General features: G+C 30.2%; 2 protein-coding genes across 3 annotated transcripts; both read left to right on the top strand.

The window, feature by feature from the left end:
- LOC109352341 (peroxidase 66) lies at nucleotides 2,945–5,025 on the top strand. Its single transcript, XM_019594292.1, has 3 exons — nucleotides 2,945–3,218; nucleotides 3,499–3,687; nucleotides 4,253–5,025. Exons 1-3 carry the CDS (start codon nucleotides 3,009–3,011, stop codon nucleotides 4,823–4,825), a joined length of 972 nt encoding a protein of 323 aa, XP_019449837.1. The 5' UTR covers nucleotides 2,945–3,008; the 3' UTR covers nucleotides 4,826–5,025.
- Nucleotides 16,528–20,499, top strand: LOC109352191. 2 transcript variants are annotated; one of them, XM_019594058.1, is made up of 4 exons: nucleotides 16,528–17,079; nucleotides 17,297–17,379; nucleotides 17,533–18,606; nucleotides 19,191–20,499. In XM_019594058.1, the coding sequence occupies exons 1-4, from the start codon at nucleotides 16,857–16,859 to the stop codon at nucleotides 19,932–19,934; spliced, it is 2,124 nt and encodes a 707-aa protein (XP_019449603.1). In that variant the 5' UTR covers nucleotides 16,528–16,856; the 3' UTR covers nucleotides 19,935–20,499. The 2 variants fall into 2 exon arrangements, with proteins under 2 accessions (XP_019449603.1, XP_019449604.1); XM_019594059.1 differs by having other exon boundaries at nucleotides 16,529–17,079; nucleotides 19,197–20,499.

Raw genomic sequence — 20,767 nt, 5'->3', positions numbered from 1 at the left:
TTTAATTTTAATTTGCCTCTATGTGGATGATTTGGTCATCACATGGAGTAGTGACGCTGAAATTCTAAAGCTGAAAGGAAAGCTCAAATTTGAGTTTGAAATGATTGATCTTGGAGAGTTAGCATACTTCCTTGGCATAGAATTTCCGAAGTCTGAGAAAGGAATAATGATGCATCAAAGGAAGTACACAATAAATGTGCTAGATAGGTTTCAAATGCTAAGCCGCAAGCCTACATCAGTACTAGTTGAAGGAAACCATAAGTTAAGTGAAACAAGTTTGGAAAATCCTGCACATGCAACAATCTTGAGACAAATTGTGGGCTGCCTTAGATTCATTTGCCACAGCAGGCCTGAAATAACATATGGAGTAGGAATGATAAGCAAACACATGGCTAATCCTACATAATTACACATGATTGTAGCAAAGAGAATCCTTAGATACTTGAAAGAAACCCTATGCTATGGTGTGCTATTTCCAAACCAGAAGCAGAAATGTGAGTCAGTTTTTGTGGGATATTCAGACTCAAATTGGTGTGGAGATAAGGGGGATAAGAGGATTACTTTGGGGTATTTATTCACTATCTTTGGTGCACATATATCTTGGAGCTAAAGGAAGCAGGATGTGGTAGTTCTTTCAACTTGTGAGGCAGAGTACATTGCAGTCTGCAATGGTACATGCCAAGGACTATGGCTGATATATTTGATGATAGAACTGAAACATGGGGAGTTTGAGAGTTTTGACTTAAGGGTGGACAATAAATCAACAATAAACTTGGCAAAGAATCATGTTAGCCATGGAAGGAGCAAACACATTAAAACAAGGTTTCACTTCTTAAGAGACCAAGTTGGAAAAGGTAGAGTCAAGATGGTTCATTATTCAACGGAAATTCAAAAGGCTGATGTGTGGACAAAGACACTAAAGATTGAGATATTCAAGATGTTAAGAAACATGTTGAATGTTTTTAGCTTTCTTGTTGCATTTGCTCTCTGTGTAAAACTTACTGTTGTAGTTAAAGTGATATTGTTCCTTATGATTTGTAACTATTTAATTAAGAGGGCATATTAATTGAGTAATCAAATTAGTTAGAAATAGGGTAGTTAGAAATTACTATTTCTAGTAAATAGTTAAGTTTGTTATGCCCAAAATGGAAACCAATATATTAGCTTGTAATTAAGGTATTATTCAAAGAGAATAGCATCAAGTTTCTCACCCGGAAATTCTCACCATTACTCTCTTTCTCTACTATCATTTCTTTCCATATTCAATCATTCTCTTTTCTCTCTACAAAATCTAACAGGAAGCTCTTATAGTAACCACTAGCCACACCAAATGATGTCCCACTAGTAAAATTCATTAGAGGAGTTTTGTAGTTCCATTGATCCTTATAAATTTATTTGGGATCTGTTTGTGAGTTTAAATTTGAAAGGAAAGGAAGATAAATAAAAGGTTTGAGAATCATCTAATATCCAAAAACTAATTCGCAAGATACGTAAGTTTGTATGGTAGAGATCTTAATAGGGTGTAGGTTTTGGCCACGTGTTTGTGGTATACATATCTCAATAAAGTAGATGTTATTCTTATTTTATTTTATGAAGAGTTGTAATAAATTATAAAATAATGTATGAGACCCAAATAAGAATGAAGATGTTGTTTGTTATTGTGGTTGTTTAAGTGTCTATTATTCTAGTATAAGACCATGAAGGACCAATAATGAGTTCACTGAGGAAAGATTGCTATTGCCCTAGATTCAACGAATTACAGCTCATTTTCTTCATCTGGACAAAAAAATTTGGTCGATTTGGGTTGATTTATTATGAGTTAAATGACCTATAATTGGTTTGTTTCATAGGCTTCTGCATGTTTTTTTGTTACATGAATCATTAATTTTAATTTTGGTCGATTATTGTTTGATTGAATTTATGATTCTACCTAATTGCAATTAAATTTAAAAAGTTTGCAATTAAGTGGTTTAAGAGAAAAGAGTTGAGTGTGCCCGATGAGAGAAGGAAGAAGAAGGATGATATTTAAAGATTTAATGAAACAAGGTTAGAGTTAAGGATATGCTTTTGGAAAATGTGATCATCATTCGTAAAGAAGTCATTGCCTACTTTTAAACTCAAGACCTATGATGGACAATTCAATGGGTTGCATCTACCCATTCAATTATATTATGTAAATATTAAGTGAATGGACAAAAATGAGGGCATGATTTTTTATCAATTCATTTTTAACTTAGTCATTTGATTATAATCGGCCACATCTTATGTTCTCACATAAAAAGAAATTACTGGAAATTCCTTGTTTAATTTATTTAATCTTCTTAATTACCATGCCGTTTGGTAAAAGGAACCTTCCTACGTAAAGGAGGCAAATTGCTTATAGCAAAGAATATTGGAAATCTTTCATCAACAACATTACAACTTACCTAAACTAACTTGACAGGTATAAGCCAACAGAAAAATGTAGTAGAATATAGTACACGTGTACCTAACTATAATGTACTTTTGCGTGGTACACCTCAATTATTATAAGGAAAATAATAGCTTAGGACTTCAAATATGACACTTAGGTTTTATTTCACAAATTTGTTTATAACATACCAGTTCTATAGTATTCAACTTCTTCTATAGATATATGGGATTCTGATATATCAAATTAGGATGTAAAAAAACATTATTCCAATAATAAACACAACAATATATTTATACAAATGTAAATATTTTTAGATATCAAATGACTTTAGTTGATTACCCAAGATATGTACCTGTGTTTAGGTGGATGACTATACTTGGTCTTAAAGCAGAACAAAAGCAGAGTCAAAATATTTGCACTTGTACACTAATATTCCAATGTTGAGTGGCTTCAAAGCACATTAATCTGTGTTACACTTGTGTTTGTTTGTGTTGATAACTTTCTATTCTATATATATAGCATCAAGGTTCTTGAGTTTTCATCAAATCGTCACTATCCAATTATTGAACTCCCTACTTGTTTCACTTTTAACCAAATGGCTCTACCATCAAAAATCATCTTTCCAATCATTTTACTCTTGGTGACATTATCACTATCCAAAGCAGAGCTTGATGCTCATTACTATGACAAAAAATGTCCACAATTGGAGAAAATAATTTCAGAAACTATTCTTAGTGCTACTTTTCAGGATCCAAAAGTTCCAGCACGTATCTTGAGGATGTTTTTTCATGATTGTTTCATAAGGGTATGATCATCTCTCTAATTTCTCACTCAATTCAAACACACTAAACGATTTTAAATTGTGGTTACGTTATGTTTCAACTATTGCAATTATAAAAAGGATGGAAGAATGCAGTCAACGTTACGACAATTTAAGTTGTAATATAGTCGATGATACTCAGAAAAATATAATATTGTGACTGCAATCGTGATTGTTGGCAACAATTTAAATCTCGTATAACATGTGTTTATTTAGGAGAAGTATTGAAATGGATGTAATTATTTTTGTTAATTTTGAATGATAGGGTTGTGATGCATCAATATTGTTGGATTCAACACCCAAAAACCAAGCAGAGAAAGATGCCCCTCCTAATCTCTCTGTTCAATCATTCTATGTGATTGATGAAGCTAAAGCCAAGCTTGAGAAAGCTTGCCCACACACTGTTTCTTGTGCTGATATAATTGCCATTGCAGCAAGAGATGCAGTAACTATGGTAAGAACCCATGCTATAATATATTTATAATATATGTAGTTAGTGTTACTCTATACATTATTGTCCAAAATATTGATTAACATGTATATTATATTGGATATTGATCTCCATATTTGCACAAGAGAACCAATTTTTGAACAACTCTGTTCCCATTTTTTGTCCTAAGGTAATAGGAGGGGGAAATGAAAATAAGTGTGTTGAAATATAAGAATATGATGTAAATATTCAAATCAATCATTTTTCTCTATAATAGATGTTGAGTAACTAAAAGGAAAGTTTCTTATTTTATGTTGTTTGTAAATACAATTTATTCTTAAAGTGTATTTTTTTACTGGGTAAGACTACATATATTTACCCTCCCTAGTTTGAAACAACATTTTGGCTCCATGTATCTTTCATTCTCATTGGTAGAATAATAAAACATAAATTTAATATATATTAACTTTATATTTTTTAAACAATGAGAATTAAGGGTTACATAAAGTAATACATATCTTAAGACAGAAGATATGCTCCCTCAATTTTACTAAGTGAGAGCCTCGTGAACATGCCCGCTTTTTTACAGTCTGGAGGTCCATATTGGAAAGTGCTAAAAGGAAGAAAAGATGGAAAGGTGTCAAAGGCATCTGACACTATAAACTTACCAACTCCAACCTCAAATGTGAGACAACTAATTCAGAGTTTTGCAAAGAGAGGTTTAGGAGTTAAAGATTTGGTAACTCTATCTGGTGGCCACACTCTTGGATTTTCACATTGCTCTTCATTTGAAGCTAGACTTCACAACTTTAGTTTATTGAATGACATTGATCCAAGTTTGAACACTGAGTTTGCACTAGACCTAAGAAAGAAATGCCCAAAGCCAAATACAAATGGCAATGCTGGTGATTTCTTGGATTCAACAGCATCAGTGTTTGATAATGATTATTATAGACAAGTGTTGGAAGGAAAAGGTTTATTCTCTTCAGACCAATCACTTGTTGGTGATTATAGAACTAGATGGATTGTTGAAGCATTTGCCAAAGATCAAAGTTTGTTCTTCAAAGAGTTTGCAGCTTCAATGTTGAAACTTGGAAATGTTGGTGTGTCTGAAAATGGAGAAGTGAGATTTAATTGCAGGATTGTGAATTCAGAAACATAAGAGGAAGAGAGAGATTGGAGACAAATAACTATGATATTTTTCCTTCTTTCGACCACATTTTTTCTTCTTTTTAATTCACTACATTGTCATAAGTATATTTGTGATCGATTATCCAATTTTAACTTGAAAACTTGTTCAATTATCTTTTTATTGTAATAAAAGTGCAATAATTTGAAGTTATGATTATATATTGTATTCAATTGTGCACATGGATGTGGTGTACTGTTGTCGTTTTTATTGATTTATTTATTTATTTATTTTTGTGAGCCAATTCAAGTTTATTGATGCGTACAAAGGTTACTCTAACCCAAAAAAATGACAGAAAATGCTCTTAAAGAAAACAAACATTCTAAAGAATTAAGACACCAACCAAAAGAGAAAGCATAATAACTTAGTTTGAAAGTTGAATTTTGGAGGAGAATAAAGAAAAATGGAAGGTTTGGGGTCATAAAATACACATTTTCCTTATTTCCCCCAAAAATCTAACTACCAAACAAACCTTTTAAGAGACTGAGAACCCTTGAAAATAATAAAACAACAAATGGGCCAAAAAAATATATGCTTTTGGGCCTATTTAAAAACTATATTGCAGTGCAAGACATTGAACTTTCAGAGCAGAGTGTTTAGGGCAGGGTTATTTGTTGTTCTAGCCATAGCTCACATGTATGACGTATCTTTACACAACAAGAAGATCATTGTAATATCCCAAATTAAAATGTTCACTGACTTAATAATTTATTGAAAATTCATATTGAAAATTTAAACAAATTAAGGGAAAGAAAGAGAATAATGCAATTTGATTTGCCATCAAAGAAGGATCACGTGATCTTATTCTTTTCGAATGTAATATTAACTATTTCAATTAAGTTTTAAATTTTTAACTTTAATCATTTTTAATACACAGTTGAAGTGATAATGATCACCAAAAGTTGGAGTGGTAACTAGACATTAAAAAATGTTATTTTTCTATATTATTAAGAATATCTCCTCATCTATTGGATAAGGCATTAATTTCTTTTAGGGTATATGTCTCTCCTAATAAGTGTTACTCACAAGAATCAAATTCTTAATTTTTTGTCATCCTATAATCTAGTAAGACCTTATATGGTTATACCATTAGATCAACAACTTATTGATACTTTCTCTTCTATTATTATTAGTAAAATAAATGAGAAATCATCCTAATAAAATAGTTAATTATAAATGTGTTGCTTTAATTGAGACATTATGTTTTAGTGGGCAAGAAGTGATAGTTTCTTGCCAACATGTATTGAAACATTTGATAAAGAATTGACTATCTACAAGGTTAAGAATTCAATTTTAGCTACTAAAAATAAAGAATTCATTTGATTGGAAATTCTCTTCTCTCATGTTATTTACTGTGGCTTTTTTGTATGAGTATAATATATATGTATTATCAGTACAAAAATAAAAAATACAGTTAGTATATTGTCCATTATTATTTAAAATATTTTTAAAAAAAATTAATAATAATTAAACATAAATAATGAATGATATAATGATATTATATAAAACTCGTATACGGTTACAGTTTACATATTTTTTCACTTTATTTTATTTTGTTAACATTAAAAGTTGCATCATGTTCAATTGTTCATCAGTTTTTCCACCTTTCAGCATGGAACGTCACATTCACATCTGCATGTTTCTTTGTTGGGGTTTTGGTGTTGTTTGATCTCTTTTCTTTGTCTTTATCATCGTTACAAATAAAGCCCAAAGCTAAGTCCTATTCACTTGAGTCCACATCTTCTACCTGATTTGAGTTCGGAACCTGACATAGAAAGCACACAGTCCAAAACAAAAGACAAGGCAACACCTAGATCCAATTCATTTTTCTATAATTTTTTTCCTGATTTTTTATATATATAAAAATAACAACAAACTAAAAGGCATAGTTTTTATTTTGCTTTTATAAGCCTAATTATCATTAAAAATCACAGTTTAAAATATAGAAAATACAAAAGTTATTAATTTAAGTGAACAATTTTTATTGGATCCAAATAATCTATAAGCTATAATAAACAATTTTAAGTGTGTTTATGTTAATTGAAATTGCTCATGTTTCTAGGCCAAATATTTCTTATCATGTCTAGTTTAATTTTAGTTAAACCATCAATTTATTTGGTTGAAACAATGGAATCATCACAGTGTTCTAGTTCAATCTTATTCAATTTTAAAAAACTTACATAATAATATTTGCACTATCTAATATATTTTTTAACCAAGGTGTTGATCTAGTGGGTAAGACCCTACTATATTATCAGAAAAACTAAAAGATTAATGATTCAATTCATGAGAGTAATACTTGTTCAGAGTGACATCTAACCACACAAAGGAATTAATCCTTTCCTCATGAGAGATACATTCTACTAATAATGCTTTCACTTCATAGTGTAAAAAGGGTGCATATATGTTTGTGGATCTATATTATCATTGCCATGATCTTTTCTCCATTCTATATATTTCAAAATTGAAAACAACAACATAGAATTATTGTTATGTATTTGTAATTATTAGCATTTAGATTCCCATCTCTTTCATTATGGGGTCATTGAATGCCTTTTTAGGTGGCACAACAATTTGGTTTCTGATTCAATGGGAAATAATGTTTTGTCCAAACTTTGGTAGAGGAAATTACAGCATTATTACTACACCACGTGGAAAACGAATACTTTGTTTCCATGACAGCTATAGTTAGGTATCTATTACTACATTCATAGATATAAGCAAACTATTTCTGGATTCTAGATGCTTGTTTCTTATGAAAATTCATTCCTTATCCTCTTTCATGTTCGATTTCTTTTGCATCCTACAAGACAAACAAAATCATTACATTTTAGGAATACATACTAATCTATCTGTTTCAAAATAATTATAAAAATCTGTTTCAAAATAGCTACCTACTTATATAATTTTGAAAGATCTGAAACCAAATTTTATTTTTGGAAGAGAAAATTGACGGTGTAAAAGTTTTATAATATTCGGTCAATATTTTTTATTATTATTGACTCTTCAAAAAAAAAGTAATGTAAATAAATTATGGAAGATATATTAATTATATATAAATTTTTACACTGACCGCTCATAAATATTACACTCTCTTTCTAAATGTTAATAAAATTGCTTAAACTTCTTAAGATGTGGGATTATTCTATTTCTGGACAATTATTTTGAAACAAATGTCACGAGAATATTTTGTATATTTATTTGTCACTAAATATTTAACTTTGTTCTCGGTTCACCATAAGAAAAAAGCTTAGTCCAAACTTTCAAAATTTGTAGAAAGGTAACTTTAGGCGCCTAAGGTGTAAGGAAAGAAAGCAATAAGTAATTAATAACCATGCAAAATGCAAATATTTTTGTCCTCTTTCTTCTGCACTGTGGAGACTTCATTTGTTCATTACTCATTCTTAGGGGATTCCTGCAGTACTGGCACCTTAGCAGAAACCACCATTAATTAGTTATCTACCATATCTTACCTATAGTCAATTATCACTAACCAAAAATGGGGTCAGGTGGTAAAATCATACACCTAACAAAATACATGTCTCTTTTGTAATAAATTATGCTAAGTGACAAATTAATAGGGTGTGTTAATGGGATAGTGACCCATCTGATTGGACTCTTGTACCAAAGAAACCAATAATCTTCAAGTCACATTGAGATTGGTACAACTAATTAATTTGTATTGCCAAAATAAATGCAAAGGAAATACTAAAAATGTAATTAAACAAGTTAATTTTTACTCTGTAGTTGCTTAAGACTTTATTAAGAAACTTAACTTGAATTTATATTACACACTGATCAACCAACAACATGTTGGTTAAGTGGTGTAAAGTCTAGCTAGATCCCAAAAAAATTAAAAAGTCAATGATTTGATTCATAAAAACAATACATGTCCTTAGGTGCTAAAATATAACTGATCAAAATTGAATTAATGAAATAGTGGTGAGACATGATTCTGGAAAGAATGGAAACAAATTTCTTTTTATTATATGGCCCCAGTCCTGTGTGTGACTCACAATGATTATAGGTTTTGGGTAATTTGCATGAACAGGGAATGGGAGGGTCTGCAAATTGTGACATTTTCTTACCCATACTCAATAATGGCTGCTTTTAAGGCTCTGAAATTCAAAGCATAACCTTTTATATATACCCAGACAATAATATCAGAGATATGCATGCTCTATCCTAATCTTATTGCCATGTACATGTCATGTGTCCTTTATTGTCCACCATGGTTTACCCCATTAGGGTCCTACCTACCTTTTAATTAATATGTTATAGCCATATCAGACGCTCCTCTTCCTATATTGCTATATCTTCCTCTGCCTTGTCATGTTCTTGTTATCTGTGCACATTTGGAAAGCTAGTTACCACAGAATAGATTCTTTTCCGGCACTGGACTCTCCAGTATTAGAAATATGAGAGATTACTTTTTTAAAAATATTTAATTTAAAAAAAAATTTAGACCATTAAAACATTATTTCTGACACGTGTTACAATCTCAAGTATACACTGTCCTCTCCAGTAATGGAGAGGAGCCCGACATAGTTACCAATTTCAAATTTAAAGTGTAACGACAGTTGTATCATATTATTTATATTTAATTATTATTAATTTATTAAAAAAATAATATAAATAAATAGTAAATGATTATTGACTATATATAAATTTTTATAATGATAATGTATAAATATTACATTTTTTTTTTTATGATCATGAACTAATAGCTAGATGCCCTTTGTTTATTTCAAATAAAACTTTATATAAAATATAAAAATGACAAAATGCATACCAATGAGTAAACGGCATACATGTACAAATGCCTCATATTTGATAACAATGATTTCAAATGCAAATCTCAAATGTCTCAAGAAAATATATAGAACTTAGAATAAAGAAAAGAAAAATACAAGGAATGTAATTGATACCTGATCTGAAATCATATGGTAGCCACTCACAAATACTGATTCCAATGTAGCATATTAGTATTTTATTTAATATATAGTTATATTTTTCTATCCCCCGCGAAATAGGACTACTTCAAAATTTGAAGCAGTGTTGTGTAATGAATCTCTTATAACAAAATACTCCCAAGTTAAAACATAGTATATGGAGCAGTGTGTAAGGGTCAGGAATAATGTAAGGAGGAATCTACCATGTTTTGCGCAAAACCTGAATGTTTATCTGAAGATGACCTCATATGCTCATTTAATTTTTTTTCAAACTATATGTTATTATTAATTTAATATTTATACGTCATGATTTGAAAATTAGCACACTCCTTTGTTATATATTCCCAACTCTGTTACCCAGCCCTCTCTAGTGATTTCAAATTTAAACTCATGCATTACTTATTTGTTATATTTTTATTACTCTATTCATGTTTTTTATTAGTTCCAATTTCTTTAAAATTTTATATTTTTCTAGAATATACATGAAATATTCCTTTGAAGTATTCGCATATGATACTATTATTTTCAATAAAATGGTGAGCAAGTTATATATCTTCCCAACGCCAGTTTTCCAATTGGCTTGAGGGTTTAAAGTTTGTTTTCTAACCACCAACTACGTACTAGGTTCGAAACAAGTTATCTTCCAAATCAACTTTACGGTAAACAAGTTATCTTCCAAATCAACTTTATGGTAAACAAGTTATCTTCTCAATCTTAGTAGTTATATAATATATAATTCAGCCACCTCAAATGATCTATCTATATCTATACTTCTATATTATATATAAAGCCAAAATTTGAAATAACTTCCCTCATGGTGTAATTTTCATTTCCTATATTGCCCTTAACATTATTTAATTTTTACAAAAAAACTATATAATCCTAAGTAACTACCGTTAATACATTAATTAACCACATATCTTACCTTAAATTAAATATTATCATAAACACACAAAAAATATAATATATAAAAATTGAATATGTAGTATCACAAAATATTCGTCGGTAGGCACGAAGTGCCTATACACACTAGTTATATATAAAGCCAAAACTTGAAATAATTTTCATCATGGTGTAATTTTTATTTCCTATATTGCCCTTAACATTATTTAATTTTTACCAAAAAATTATATAATCCTAAGCAACTACCACAAATACATTAATTAACCACATATCTCACCTTAAATTAAACATTATCTTAAGCACACAAAAAATATAATATAAAGAACACCGAACACAACAAATATATTTTTATTCAAAAAAATGAAATATATAAAAATTGAATATGTAGTATCACAAAATATTCGTCGGCAGGAACGAAGTGTCTGTACACACTAGTACTATATAAAGCCAAAACTTGAAATAACTTCCCTCATGGTGTAATTTTCATTTCCTATATTGCCCTTAACATTATTTAATTTTTACAAAAAAACTATATAGTCCTAAACAACTACCACAAATACATTAATTAACCACATATCTTACCTTAAATTAAACATTAACACAAAAAAATATTATATAAAGTACACCGAACAGAAAAATACATTTTAATTAAAAAAAAATAAAATATATAAAAATTGAATATGTAGTATCACACAATATTCGCCGGCCTATACACACTAGTAGTAATAATTGGATTTCCTTAAGAAATATATACGTTAAGAGTCAGTTTGAGAGTTAGATTTTGGAGGGGAATGAACGGAAAGAGAAAACTTGAGAATAATTTCACAAGTGTATTCTATGGTTCCTAAGCTTTTCATTTCCCTTCATTCCCCTCCAAAATACATCTCTCAAACTAACCCTAAAGGTACACTTAGAGTCCAAAAGTATAATTGGGTAGATAGCATGAAATCTTTTATCATGTCTGATATTTGGTTTGTGTAGCATGGATGTGAGAGAGACCATGATAACATTGATGTTCAAGTGTGTTGGGAAAAACTACAATATCCCATTTTGCTCATTTCAAAGTCAGTATCCGTGATATAGAAAAAAGATGAACAAGATATGACATACTAACAAGATAACTTTATTCTATCATGTTGATTCATAAAACTTTGGATTACAATATGATTGAATAAACTAACCTAATTCTTAGTTTCCAACTTAAAGTAAAAAATAAAGGTTATTTAATATTGATTTAGTGATGTAAGGTCATATTAGATCCTTAGAATAATCAATAAGTTAAATATTTGATTTATGGGAGGGACATTTTTTTGGATGGATAATCACGTACCTAAAAATAGATTATTTCTTATCAATAAGATGAGATAATATCCTTGATAGTAATAAAAAATTAGACACAAGTTAGAGAAATCCAGTTATAATATTATTTGAAATTTCAATTATATATAAACAAATAATTTAACTCTTTGCTTAATAATTAAAGGAGAGCCAATCTAAGTTGTGATTTAAAGAGATTCCATGTAACACGGTCCCAAGTAATAATTAGTATTTTTTGGTACATTCGAATAAAGAAACAAAACTAGGTACACAAATTGAGATCAAGAAGCAATAAAGGTTGACGATCAGTTGGGGGAGACCCAGAACTTTAACTCAGCTGGTGAGTGAGAGCCTTGCATCGCCATGAAGTCAGTTACTATATTAGTCTCTCTACACACAAATGATATTATGATGACTCAAGGGTGAGCCAACCAGGAACTAACACTATTGATCACAACTAAAATGGGAGCAATCCTAATATCAATTCACTCGGAAATAATTTGAACAGCTTTGAGATAGTCACTCTCCAAAATCACACTCCTGAAACCCAGGCTCCAAGCCAGAGACAACCCCTACTCCATGGCCAAAAGCTCCGCTAAAATAGGTGACCCAACAACAAAGTTTGCAAAAAAACCAGATAACCAATTTTCTAAATTGTCATGGAGGACACCACCCCCTCCCATAATGCACAATTTTCTGATGCAGCTACCATCGACATTCAACTTGACTTGACCCAAAATCGGGTGACTCCAATGGGTCAACGGGAGAGTCCCTTCCAATGACAGTGAACACCCATAGTTACGTCATTCCCACATATCCTGGTACGTAAAGCGAGCCACCAAATTTATAGTCTAAGAAGAATCGCATAGGATGAAATTATTTCTCCACCTCCACACACCAGACTAATTTATTATTGTTGAAAGATAAGCTAGTGCTATATTTGCTAGGTTTTTTTAAAAGTGTTTGGTAGGAATTTAACTATGCTTAAATTTTAAAATGTAAAAAAGACATTAATCACTAACTAAAATAGGTTTCTAAAAATATAAGTTAGATTTTTGTCCCTTTTACATTAGCATAACTTATAATTATAATAAGGTCCAGTCAGTAGTGAAAATAAATCGGATTTATTGAGTTTAGCATTACATAAGATTGGCTCGAGTTAAATTCCAAAGCAAGCTACTTTTGATGTTCAAAATTGACTCAATTAAAACTTTCAAACGAGTTAATGAGATTAATTTTCTTCACTCACGAGCTTGAATGATGACACTATTATACATACAAAGTAGATATGAAACTTTTACATTGATTTGTATAAAAAAAATTAGTATGTATAATAAAATATATATTTTAAGGATTACATATAAATCTATAGTTGAACTACTTCATAAATTGAAAGAGTCAACCTATAGTTACTCAATTTCCAGTCAATTATTGAATGATGAATTCATATTTCAATTCTATTTTAACTCATTTGATTCATGAAATAAATTTATTAAAGTAGTTAATAAATTGAGTCTCAAATATATTTTGAGTTGCTCAAATTATTTGGAAGCCTAGTCCCCAAATGTTTTCTTTTAAAACATTTTATTTATTATTAAGTCCATTTTTTTCTTACATAGTTTCCGAATGTCTTTTGGATGAGAGACTAACTCTTTTCAAGGTTCTATGTTTGTTTCCCTTAATAAGTATCGTTCTTAAAGATTATACATCAATCTTTAATCTTATACAATATTTAAGGGTCTAATTTTACCTAATCACTAAACCAATCCATGCTAGATTAGATTCAATAAAGTAAAATAGGGAAGAAAACGTTAGTTAAATCTAATTTTTGAAGAAAAAATGTCAAATCTAAAAAATTAGACTATTTGGGAAATGTTTTTTTTTTCATAATGTTAGTATAGGAAATTTAACAATAAATTATGTTACGTACTTTAGAAAACTAACAATATATTATGTTACGTACTTTAGAAAACTAACAATAAAATAACAAATACAGAATATGATGTGTATAACTAAAAAATGTGTGAACACAATAACCTACTTGTTAAAAAAAGATAAAACATAATTAAATTCACAGATTTGATAACTGTGTTCATGAAAGTTCATACGATTTCTAAGCACAAGAAGTGATACTATTACTATCTATGCAATTTAATTTGGAAGGAAGAGACAGTGGAAGTTCAATAATGACTTCCTTATTATGCAGCTCCATAATGTTGCAGCTAGCCAGGTATGAGGACCACTTCTTCAACACTTCGCTCTCGAAAACGACACCTCATTTAATTACTTATTTATGTCTGATGTATCTAAGACTGGAGGCATGTATTAAAGATGAAAAATAGAAAGTCACAAAAGGGAAAAAACAAAAATGGAGCATATAAAGTTAGAAATGTTAAATGTTCAAAATAACACTGCTTTCACATATTTTTAGAGAAAAACATGGGTAAAGACATATCTATATAAGGATAATATATTAAAAATATGATTAATATTAAATTTAATCCTAAATAATAGCAGTAAAAAATATAAATATATTTGTATTCAAGTATGAATTATTAGATACATCTTTATATAAGTTTTTCTCTTCATTCTATCATTTATGAGACTTATTAGATTATCCAAATTAGATTTTTTGGAATCTAACCTTAGACTTGCTAATTTGATCTCAAATGTCAATTAGATCAACTTTTAATTCTGAATATGACTTTAGACTCGATTAAATATAATGTATACATATTTTATATAAAATATTCTCAATATTATTTATTATTATGAATATGTAATTTGATATATAAAATGATATATATGTAAATGTTTTATTAATTAATTAACATATTTATATGACGATAAAAATAGAGAATCAATTATACTTTACCCAAAAAGATATAATTATTCTATACACAATTAATAAATACATACAAATATAATAGATGAGTAACCATGACATAGATTAAACTGAATCATGTTTATCTCTTATTCAATCCTAAATATTAACTGTGACTAATTTTTGAACTTGAATCTAGACATAAGGAAATCCAAACATATTTAAACTTGGTCAATCAAACTGAATGAGTAGATGAGCTCGGATTGTGAGATGCTCACTCATAATAGTAACACAAGAATTTGCACTAAGCAATGTTTAATAAATATCATTCACCTTATGAACATAAAAAAAGACCGAGAAATAATAAAATGTTTTATTTACATTATGAACTCATTTGTTTAAATTACCTTATCTTTTAGGTAACTTGCCCACAATTACAAGGTGTGAGAAACCATTATTGTAGCACGAGCTGCTTCTCTAACCAAGGTAGAGAGAAGCAGAGATACAAAGATAGAAAAAGAGGTGCGTGGTTATATCGTCATCACTACCCATCTCAATGATCTCATTTCCCAATATAACAGCAGGTTTGAACTTGGTCTTGGTCGAACTTGGAAGTGAGTGCTACACAGATGAATAACTAAGAGGCAAGAATATAGATAGATAAATAACATTATTTACGACAAGTTTTGTTATTTGAAGACACATGCATCATCACACCTTTTTATCCACACTATATATAAATATTCAATATAAGTACAAATTAGTTGTGCAGCCTATTTTTTGAAACAAACAATAAAGAATCATTTAAGAAACAAATCCTCCTTTTCTTTATAAAAATAAGTTGTAACAACTTTATTGTAAAAAAATATTCACCCTGTTGGGTTTTTTATGGAAATTAATATGGTTATTTTCATCAAGTTTTGTTTAAAAACTAAGTGCATTTTTCAAAAGTAATCTTCATAATTATGTATTAAAACTTATTCTCTTTTCATGTGAATAGTTTATTGACCATAAAAATATATAATTATATAAGGATATTTTAATAACAAATTTAATTTGTATGCTTACAAATTCGGAAAGGATCCTATAAAAAAACAGGAAAAATAATTGTATAATTAAATAGATTGATATAAGCAATGCTTTATTTTGTGTTACACTACATGACTAAGAATCAATACAATCATTATAGACAGTACTAATTACAACTAACTTATTAAGGGTGGTTTAACCCATAAATATTCTTAAATACCCGAACTTTAAAAAATCAACAAAAAAATCATTTCATATAACTACTTTTTATCTATATCCTTTTTACGCTTATTTTATAAAATCATGCAAAAAGGATACCATTATTCATGAGGAAAAACATTTTCCATAAAAAATAAAAATACAATACTAGTTTCTAAATTAAAGTCTTCACTGAAAAAAACAATTATTAAATGAAAATAAAATGTATGCATTGAAACTATAAATTTTTAATATAATGTTAGTTTACCATTCACTATTCATTTTTAATCATAATTGAGTATAATATCCAAAAAACAACATAAATAAATAGTAAATAATATATTGACTATGTATAAATATTTATATTCATAATGTATAAATATTACACTCTTATTAAATTTTCAACATGCACTACATCAGTTTTCAATACTAACTTATTTCACCTTTGAATCCATTACAGTCGTTACTGGTTAGCGTGTATATTTTTCTCCAATGCACGTTCTCATCAAATTCTGAGTGTACTAAATTCCTTACACTGTGACTTTTTCTATACTTCAAGTATCCGCTTTTCTCGCTTCTTTACCTGCAAATCCCACAATAGCTTTTCTTACCAAAACATCTCTACCATTCACTCCTTCAGCCCCCACTTTTCACTTTCTTTCTTCTCTCTTTTGTTGCTGCTTATTCTGTCATTTTGATTCTGATTTCATCACACAATAAACCTTTTTCTAGATATCTTTTTTGTGTGCAAGTTTGAGCAAATAATATAGGCTTACCAATTATGGGTAAGGAGTGGTATTGGGCTAGTAAATCTTCAAAGAAAGGAGCTGAAGTTGAAATACAAACACAAACACAAACAGAAAATACTTCTGGTTGCATGTGTGCTTTCTTTCAATTCTTTGATTTCCATCCATTTCATTTTCCCACTATTAACAACCAACAACAACAAACTACTTTCAACTCAGCATCTTATATCCAAGAAGACCATAATACTATCCCCAAAGGTATTATATTATTCTTCTATTACAAAAAAATGTTTTATATACAACTAAGAGCAACATTTATCAACTTATAAACCTGAAAAGTGTAGAAAAAGATTGTTCTATTTCTCACAAATAACATTATTCTCTTAGTTTATCTCAAACACATGTACCTTTATGTTTACCTGTTTACCAATCTTCTATTTATCACAGCTTTGGTTTAATGTTTTGTACAATTCAGGTGCTGAAGCACCTAGGAATAGCTTGGAATCAGAGGGTGGTACAATTTCATTTCCTTCAAAAGAAGAAAACTTTAAAATCCCAGTAAGTTTATTAACCCTGCCACACCTTTTCACCAATTTTTATGAGTTTCACCCACTTCTAGTTACGGGGTTTGTTTATTCTGTAAAGTGAGTAATGATGGTAGCACTTTATTGACTAGTTTGTTTGGTTTTTTTTTTTTTTTGAAAACCACAGAAGAATATACAAATTAAAACAAGTAGAGGCACTAAAACAATGACAAGTGGTGGAAATTTGAATGATTTATCCAACTCTCCAGGGATAAAAACACCAACTTTGGTTGCTAGATTAATGGGTTTAGATCTTCTTCCACACTCACCCTCTTCTTCATCTTCATCATGCATTCCCACTCCAAATCTGAACCACTTGAGGCCAAAGCAACACATACAAACCAAACCAAGAAACAGCATAGATAGTGAAATTGGTGCCACTCGTTCTCTGCCTGAGACTCCTAGAATATCCTCAGCAAGAAGATCAGATGTTGAATATCATCATAGACTATCCCTACAAATCAACAAGGAGAACAACATTGTGCTTGGTGAGGATTTGGATCTCCCTAAATCTTCATTTTCTAGAAGGAGATATGATGAGAATAATAGCATAAGTCCAAGCCACTATGCTAGACAAATTGTGAAACAGGTTAAAGAAAGTGTTGCTAGGAAAGTTGGCCAAGACATTACCAACACTATCAAAAGCAAAGAACAAACAAAGGAAGAATTTTTAGGCCAATTGAGAATAAAGAAATCTCCAAAAACAAGTGAGAACTCAAACTCAAACCATTCATCTTATTCTCCAAGGCTCAGATTCATGGACAATACCAATAAACACAAGCAGAGCACAACACCATCATCACCACTAATACCAAAAGATCAAAATCAAAATACCCAACAACCACAACTTCCAAGAGTTTTAACAAAGCCAAAGACTCCTCAACAAGCACTATTGCCATATCAGGAAGAGTTGCAGAAGCAGAAATCAGTGCCAAAATGTCAGAAAGTCAGCAATGAAATATTCAATTCAAGGATCAAAAGACCTCCACAAACAACAGATATAATCAGGAACAAGCAAGAAGAGTCATTCAACATTATTCGTCCAACTTCAGCAACTAGATTCAATGATATCAAACCCACCAAGAGCAAGAAAACTCGTTCATTGTCAAGCAATGTACTCGACAATATTAACTCTGTTCCAAATGTTCTACCTGTCAAGACAGACCCTTCTCCTCCAGCAACAAAAATTCCGCAGAAACAGGTACCCGTAGATTGAGTTTCAACTGTTTCAATTTTTATATTATTCTATTTACCATTTAGTATATTCCATCTATTTTGCAACCCAGTTGGTTTTTTACAATGGAAAATGATGTTCTACAGCTTATCTCGCCACTAATTAATAAATGCATGAATTCAAAACAACAAAAAAAGCATACTACACAAATGCTTGAATTTAAAAAATTTGTCAAAAAATAATATACTGGCTAAAAAATAAAGCTTTATAAAAAATTTACAAAATCATTTTAAATTTTGCGTCATTTTTAAATATATATCATGAATTATTTTTTCTTTCTAATTACTTCTTAAATTTTAATTATTACTGATTTTTTTAAACTTATATTTATAAAGGGACCAATTACATTAACTTATAAAGTTTAAAAAATAATTAGAAAATAAATACAATTTATAATAATTACTTCCAGCATAAAAGTTTAAGAAGTAATTTTATAATGCAAATTTAGTAGATTTTTCCTTTATCTGAGTTGTTATTATTATAAGCATAAATTTATAACAAAGGTAGATATTTACATCTTTCTTTTGTGTGAATTAATTAATTAAAAGCAGTCACAGGCATCTAACACACAAGAGTCCAAACGCATCTCACAGTTATCTGATGGATCGAGCCACAAGTACAAACAAGAAGGGGAAACACTCGCCACCCGAGAAAGCAGAAACAATGAAGAAGACAAACCAAATGGAACTGCCTCCACCATCGTAGCTCAAGAGCATAAACCAGAATTTCAGTACATCACAGAAATTCTAAGTCGTCGTACAATTACTACAACAAAAACAGTGTCCTTCAATCAGTGGTTCTCTCTAACTCATCCATTGGACCGATCAATCTTTCCCCAACTTGAACAACACCACAATGATAAAGTTTTCAACTTTACGGCAAAACACCAACTGGGTCACCGTTGGAATCGAAAGTTACTTTTTGAATTGGTGGATGAAGTGTTATTGGAGATTATAAGGCCGAGAAAATGTGAAAAGAAGCTTTGGTTTTTGCATGGTTGTTGTTGGTACCAAGGAAACGTTGAAGGGTTGGTAGAGTGTGTGTGGAAGAGGATAGAGAAGTTTCCATGCGCCAATTGTGAGGTTTTGGAAGATATTGATGGGTTGATAAAATCAGAGGACATGGAGAAGGTGAAGGTGGAAAGTGAAGAGGGGCTGGAGGAAGAAGAAGAAAAGTTAGTGGCAGAGATTGAAGGAAATATATGGGACAAGTTAGTGCATGAAACGATTATGGCAATGGATAATCGTGGAAAGAGTTTCACATCTAGGTCAACAATTACACGTGGGACAAGATAGTGCATGAAACTATTTTCGATTCGACCAGGTTTTAAATCTGCGCCCGCTTCGAGCTGCCTACAAAATCATGGTCTAACCCGAATTAAACTTGCATCAGCCATATTTACTTACGACAATATTGCATGAAGTTAAGATGGAATCTCCAGAATAGTAGTCTTTATTATGGAAGTGAAAATGTTTGAAAGTGGGGTTCATATGCTTATGTAAAAGAGGCGTCGTTTTGTTGAGGAAATGAGTGGTGTGAATGACGTGGAATATTCACGTGATTAAGTGGTGATGGTGGGTCCACTAACCCTAGGGTTGTGGGGTTTGAACACCTTGGATTGTAGGGTCACACGTGGTATTTGAATTTGACTCAACGACAGGACTGACAAGTCAGTTGAATGGTTATTAAAAGACAAGAACTGAAAGAGGATTCCACACCGTACTCTATTTCGTCATTTAAAGTTTAGTATATATAGCAAGTAAAAGTGAAGTTTAGTGCATATATTGGTCTAGTATATGATTTTTATTTATTTTTGTTTATTTGACTTATATATTGAAGGAAGTTTACAAATTTGATGAATTCCATTATTCCAGTACTATAGTGTCGCTCTCATTTTATCTTGCATTTCTATTTTTTTTATACTGGGCATACTGTTTTAGAAATAGTGTACAATTTTTCATCTGAAATCTAAAAAAATAAATAAAGGACACACACTTAAAAATTGTATACTCAATATCAAGTTGCAAGTATTTTATTTAACAACCCAGTAACGAAATAGGGGCATGGGGGTTGATCATGAGGTATTCTTTGGAGACTCGAATGGATCATATCTTCTTGTTTTATGATC

Source organism: Lupinus angustifolius, chromosome LG07 (genome assembly GCF_001865875.1).
Source record: "Lupinus angustifolius cultivar Tanjil chromosome LG07, LupAngTanjil_v1.0, whole genome shotgun sequence".
Lineage (NCBI taxonomy): Eukaryota > Viridiplantae > Streptophyta > Magnoliopsida > Fabales > Fabaceae > Lupinus > Lupinus angustifolius.
Note: the sequence above shows the minus strand (reverse complement) of the source record. Positions and strands in the feature narration are given on the sequence as shown.